This window comes from Quercus lobata, chromosome 7, assembly GCF_001633185.2.
Source record: "Quercus lobata isolate SW786 chromosome 7, ValleyOak3.0 Primary Assembly, whole genome shotgun sequence".
Taxonomy (NCBI): domain Eukaryota; kingdom Viridiplantae; phylum Streptophyta; class Magnoliopsida; order Fagales; family Fagaceae; genus Quercus; species Quercus lobata.
Window position 1 is genome coordinate 40,287,623 of NC_044910.1, and position 6,888 is coordinate 40,294,510.

At 37.2% G+C, this 6,888-nt stretch overlaps 1 protein-coding gene across 1 annotated transcript; it reads right to left on the bottom strand.

Annotated features, from left to right (window-relative positions):
- Positions 1-2,837: 2,837 nt before the first annotated feature.
- LOC115952726 (fructose-bisphosphate aldolase 6, cytosolic) lies at positions 2,838-6,591 on the bottom strand. The gene is made up of 3 exons (XM_031069942.1): positions 6,414-6,591; positions 4,261-4,488; positions 2,838-4,027 (listed from the first exon to the last, which is right to left on the bottom strand). The coding sequence occupies exons 1-3, from the start codon at positions 6,439-6,441 to the stop codon at positions 3,207-3,209; spliced, it is 1,077 nt and encodes a 358-aa protein (XP_030925802.1). The 5' UTR covers positions 6,442-6,591; the 3' UTR covers positions 2,838-3,206.
- Between the last annotated feature and the right edge of the window lie 297 nt (positions 6,592-6,888).

Sequence of the window (6,888 nt, forward strand, 5' to 3'; positions counted from 1 at the left end):
CATTAAACATAAACCATTCAAGCCCATTCCCTCAAAGTAATTAATTTCTTTCCCCTGAGAGATTAGTCGCATTGAGGAAGTGGTTTATCTTCTTGGTTTCAACTCCGCAGCATTACTTGGCATGGTAGACTGATTTTCCCCTCTTTAATTCAATAACCCCATTATTGTTATTATTCCTCATTTATTTCTCTACTTTCTGCCTACAGGTTGCCTCTTGTCGCTCCCTTTTATTCATTTTGTTTACCATTTTCTTATATTGTCTTTATCATATTTGCCTGCCATAACTTACCCACAGCAACTCTACTTGCCATGGGCCTGTGATCAAAGCCTAGCAAACGGGGCATAATTTGTGCACAAGCCGGACCAAAGTGAATTGCAGTTGAACCGATCCCGACTCCTTTACTCAGAACATTTAGGTCTAATACTGCAGGAGACAGTCCAGCCCAACATTGTAAAAAAGGTCCACTACAAAAAGCAAGAATTAGTAAGAGGGTACCTCTTACCCAATACATGAAGGTTAATTTTGACGCAACTATTGGGGGAAATACAAAGAGGGAAGTTATTCTTATGTAGATAAATCTAATTGTGGAGCAAAATCCTTTGAAATCCAAAGCTCGTGATGTCTTATTTGCAATTTAAAAAGCTACAATATTGGAATGTAAATAATTGATTAGTGAAGCCAATGCTCTGAGTTTGATTACCCATCTATAGAATCACTCTTCTCATATTAAGTGGCTATTGATAATTTAATTTTTCAAGCTAGAATTTTTTTTTTCTTTTTTTCTTTTTTTTTTAGTGCAAAGATTAATTTTATTTAAAATAGACCCTTTTCATAGAGAGAGGGGATGTTTTATTTGATTAAATAGTAGTTACAAAAGTTGGTCCATTAGTCATTTTTTAATAGAGTCTAGCATTCAAGGATGTTAATGAACACTCTCTGGGAGTTCTTTTTTTCCAAAAGATCCCATATATAGGGATTAATTACAAAAGTAGAATATTGTTCATATTCCACTAGACTATTTCTTTACATTTTTCCTCTCTTGACCAGACCATCTACGATACGGTTAACTTCACACGAAAGATGTGACGTGGTAGAATAGTTCATGCTCTGCTTAGTAGGTCCCTGCAATCACAAAATAATGGAGCCATAGGCCCATAGCCAGAGACCCAGACTGGTAGTCCCATTTGATCTTTAATAGTTACTATTTCAACTTAGTTTGTTAACTATACTTTTGGAGAAGCTAATTTTGTTATCCACATTGTATATAAAATGGGCCCTTTTGTCAAAAGATGAGGAGGGAAGAGATTTAGTTTCTTTGGTCTGGTAGGATTAGAGAAGCGAAAATGGGCTTATTTGGAGTGAAAAAAAAAAAAAAAACTTCTTGAGGCCCAGCTTTTTGCTAATTGCCCAGCTGCCCAAATTGTGTAATAAGAGAAGGGAAGAGAGAGAGCTACGTGATAACTTTTGACTTTTATATCGTGAATTACTAATATACCCCCTCATAATTTAAAAGTGTTACTATTTTTTTTTAAGAGCCTAAATGTGAAGGAAAGAGTTTGTGTCTAATGCATCAATTGCACACATTAAGATCCCTATATGTTCAATGCAATAATACACTAAACATAAGCCATATTCAAATGTGAAAACTTATATTTTTTCAAACACAACAAAAGAAAATATATTTTTCTTTTCTCTTTCCCTTCCCTTCCCTTCCTCTTTTCCTTTCTCTCCCTTCTCCCAACTACAATTAAACATAATGTAAATTATGTTTTTGCCTTCAAAAACCATTTTATTGGGAAATCCCTTCTCCAAAAGAAAGGAAACTCTTTTTCTCGGAAAACTCTCTTTTCATGAAACTATCTAGAATAATATTTTTCCTTGAAAAATGTTTTCACGGTTTCACCAAAGATTCATGAAATTGTCTTGGCCAAACTTCTTCTAGAAAACCTTTCAAAATCCCTTCTTGATGTTTGGTTCTCTCTTCTTTCACTTAATGCTAGTACTATTAATTAAAAGAAAGAAGAAGAAAAATTCTTTCTCCATCCGAATATTTGATTCACTGTCGTCTGTCTCCCTCTTAATTGGCATTCGGAAGAAATTAATGAGCACAATAGACAAATTGAATTTACTTTAGTCATTTATACTGATGCTGACCGAATGTTGCACCCAAATACAACTTTTTAGGGTACAATTATGAGTCCATGATGTAGCAGACACTAAGAGAGGGAAGCCATCATAAAGAGGTTCTTACAAGATTTCCATTGAGGTACTTCATCAAACAGCAACTTCTTGTGCAGAGGAGAATGGGGTTCCAGAAAGTGTAGTGAACAGTAGAACGACCATCTATCCATTCAATCAGCTATGGAGGGAGGTTTCAGCAAGGCAATGAGCCAAGTTACTTTGCTCTCTTTGGCCACAATAATTGGAAAAAGAATAAGACAGTCAATGCAGAGTTTCTTTGCTTTCTAAGAATGTTGCTACCAACGCTTCATTCACCAAACAAAAAGGGAAAAGATGTCATGATCAAAAGGCGAACTTTAATCCATTCACGTATTAATCTCTGAATTTTACTCATGGCTCTAGCTCTTAGCAATTTGCCCCATTCATAGGTAGCTCACAAAAAAATACCTGTAGAACTTACCAATTGATGAATGTATCAGGTGCATACTCGCTAATTATTGGGGAAGAGAGCCATACAATAAAAACAATCCTCTAAACCCAGTCTCTACCAAAGTGGTGTGCTCTACCTACAACTGGTCACACTCCAGCTGGAAAGACCGATTTCAAATATCATACATAACATAATAGTACAGATATGGACCTACATAGATCCAAGTTTAGACAACAGCCAAATATGTATTCAACCAAAACCCTCCAATACAATTACAAGCAAAAAAGTAAAGCAACATTCACAATAAATTGGAGCATGACAGTCAATAATTCATTAAACTTGGTTTAACAGGAAAAAGGTTTAAAAAACACAAACGAGAAGCATCCATCAGCAGTTCCCAACCGAAAAATCCAAGCTCACCAGGCAAATGCTACTCAAGCATTATTACTATAGCATCATCCTACTAAAACATATAATAAAGAAAATTGAAAAACAGCCCTAACTCTATGCCTGAGAATAGGACAACCTTATACCCCATACCGCCATTAACTCTCCAAAACAAAACACAAAACCCACTAGAAGCTTTTAGTTTCATCAATACTTGTAGTCCTTCACGTGAAGGCTCTCAGAGGCACCCTCACCAAGGGTTGCATCACCCTTGTAGGTTCCAAGAGTTGCCTCTGAGTTGGCCTTGGCCCTAGCAAGGAATGCAGCCTGGGCCTTCTGAACATTTTCTTTCTTTCCTCCCCATGCCTTGAGAGTGCTCTGTTGAAGGGCACGTCCAAAGGAGAATGAAAGGGTCCATGGCTTCTTTCCCTTATATTTGTTCATGGCATTTAGGTTGACAGTTGCCTGCTCCTCACTCTGACCACCAGATAAGAAAACAACAGCAGGAACTGCAGCGGGCATTGTTCGCTGAAGAGCCCTGACAGTGTGCTCAGCAATCACCTCTGGTGCAACCTTTGGTGCTTCTGATCCAGGGGTCACCATGTTGGGTTTCAACAAGGTTCCCTCAAGCAAGACATGGTGGTCATTAAGAGCTTTGTATACGGCAGCAAGAACACGTTCGGTCACATCAGCGCACTTCAAAATATCATGGGGTCCATCAACCAATATCTCAGGCTCAACAATAGGGACCAGGCCATTCTCCTGGCAGATGATAGCATATCGAGCCAATCCATTGGCATTTTCATTGATGGCAAGCTGAGATGGCTCAGTTGGGCCAATCTTGAGCACAGCACGCCATTTGGCAAAACGAGCACCAGCTTCATAGTACTTCTGGCAACGCTGTGCAAGGCCATCAAGACCCTGGGTGGTGGTCTCACCATTGGTTCCAGCAAGCTCAACTGTACCCTTGTCAACCTTAATGCCAGGAAGAACACCATTTTCCTTCAAAAGATTAACAAAGGGCTTACCTGCAAGATGAAAAATAGAGATTTTATGCTGTCACTAGAAAGAGTTACCCAAGAAGGATTAAAAAGAGTAAAATCATGACAGGAAGCTTTTTTAAACCTTGCACAAACACTGTAACTTCAAAATATTGTACTAAAACCTGGATATTGAAGTAAAACATTTCTTTCTACCATAAGGATCTTAAAGAACAATTGAAACCCATTCAGAATAAATAATACTAATATGATCACAATACCGTCATGTGTCTTCTGGTAGAGGGTTTCCTCGAAGAGAATTACTCCACTAAGGTACTGGAGGGCACCAGGGGTGGTGAAGAGAAGCTCACGGAGAGCACGCCTGTTCTCCTCAACATTCTCAACATTGATGCTGGAAAGACGCTTGCCAATTGTGCCAGTTGACTCGTCAGCAGCAAGGATACCCTTTCCGGGGGTACCAATGTATGCAGCATTGGCACAGAGCTCATCTGAAAAGCAGACAACATTAAGAAGACGTGTAAATTACCAATCAGAAAAATCCAAATGAATTAAAATGAAACAGCCACAAGACTTGTCCACAACAAGCAGTGCAAACAACATAATAAGAAAGGTGAACAATACAAGGCCTAAGGAAAAAACCTGTGCATACCACAAACTTCTAAATTCAGAACTTTCAGGAAAAAGACCTAGAATAATGCAAGGATTATAATATCATATGTTATACACCAAAATTTGTCTTAGAAGGCGCAGTTTTAAATTGAAAATACCCTCCCCTTATGCCTATGAAGCACAAGTGCATTTCAGGACTCGGGTGCGGAACTAAGCAATTTTTGAAAAAGGTGGGTGTGGGTGTGGCAGGACTTGGCAATTAAAAAATTATTAAAACTATTTTTATTTATATTTTTAATATATTACTAAGCATACTTTTTCACATTATATAAACAAATACCAAATTTAAGAGCAATAGTAGATAATAACTAAAACATGATGTTCATTGCTGTGACTGAGTGGCTGAGTGTCTCACAGGGGAGACGGAGAGCAGAGACAGAGAGGCAGAGAGTGAAGGCAAAGAAAAGCCAAAGTGAACTGAAATTTTTTTTTTTTTTCCTCTTTTTCTTTATCAAATGTCTAATGAAATCAAAATCTATTTGTGGAATTGAGCCCCAAACAAATAACTAAAAGGAAAAACACACTTTTCTCATACTATTTCCCTCAGCAGCTTCTTACACAGCAGAGAGCACAGAGAGACAAGGGACGGGGTGAGAGAGAGCTAAAGTTTGGTGTTTGGATGAAGTGAGATGCGTGAGAGAGTTTAGGCCCTTTAGGGTTTGTTATTAAGTTCAAACGATGCGTTTTGCATTTTTTTTTTTTTTTTGGAATTTCGGCCTGAACCGGCCGTTTCAGCAACAGCCCAAGTCGGTGCGAATCAGCCCAATTCAGCACAAATCAGCCCGACTCTGAGCCACGTCGGTCGTGGAAAAAAAAAAACGTGGCAGTAAGCGGCCAGACGTGGCACCAACACGTGGGCAGTGGCGCAGGTGCGGCTACAGAGGAGCCGCATCCGTGCAGCCTTATGCTCTCACTACACTTTAAACAGATTAAATTTATTAAGTTAATTTAAATTTACATAAAGCTCTATTGCCAAAGTTCCAATACAATTAAATTACTATTTACATGAAAATTTTATTATTAAAAGTTTGGAAATCTGAAAAAAAAAAATTAAACCTATTTATTTAAATAGGTTTGCTCATCTCCTACAATTTATAGTTCTAATAAAATGAATTGATCTTATTTTAGATTTGAATTTTAATTAATCTGTGCGCGGATAGTGAAATTATATATCCAAACACCTTATAAATAAATAAGAACAAACTATTATATAGTTTTTTATTTAAAAAATGCGTACAACAAAGCGAGACTTCAAAAATAATCCCAAAATCCATACTTTAAAAGGCACAAACAAAAAAATCAGATCTGATATTTAATTTTATAAACTTTGAACCCTATTTTTCATATTCGATTTATCACCATATGCAGGATCTCAAAAATAAATAAATAAATGGAACTTATATAAAAAGTAAGCGGATCTGACGGCAACTAAGGACCTAGTCTTGATTTCCCTGATTGATCAACCGTCAGATCCATTAATCGGAAAAATCAAGACCTTTAGGCCCGTGCCACTACAATTTTCAACGATTAATAATAGTTTAAAAGCGAATCTACAACAATATAAGATCAAACAAATACCAGATCAAAGCAATCGTCTATCCAAAAAAAAAAAAAAAAAACACAAACACATATACGAAGTCAAAAAGACAATAGGACTAAACAGAATTTCCAGATCTAACCGAACATGAAAAAAATAACAAAAAAATAAAAACACAGAGAGACATAAAAGATTTAGGGTTTATACCAGCGTATTTGCCCTGGTAAGCAGACATGGTTGATAGTCAGAGAGAGTGTGTGTTAACGATATTTTTGAGAGGGATGAGAGAGAGTTTTAGAGAGAGATGAGAGAGAGGGTTTGGGGGAATAGGGGGTTTTATATTTGGGAGAGACTGGGTTTGCCGTTTGCGGTGAGAAAGTTAAGTGAGAAAGAGATGTGTATGTAGTATCGGTATATTTGGCTTTTTCCGCAAGCAAACGTGGCAGATCACGACGCTCTATTTTAGTGCCCTTTTCTTTTTTATTTTACTCTTTTGCCCCTGGGCCGGATCCCTTCTGGAATATTCTCTTCCTCAGCCCATGTCGCTCAGTGACATTTGCTTCTTTTTTTTTTTCTTTTTCTATTTATGAAAAACACACAATAAATGGGAGTAAATTGAGTTAAATGAGTAATTATTAGGTAATCTTGAGTACAACTGATATACTAAAATTTCACACTGATA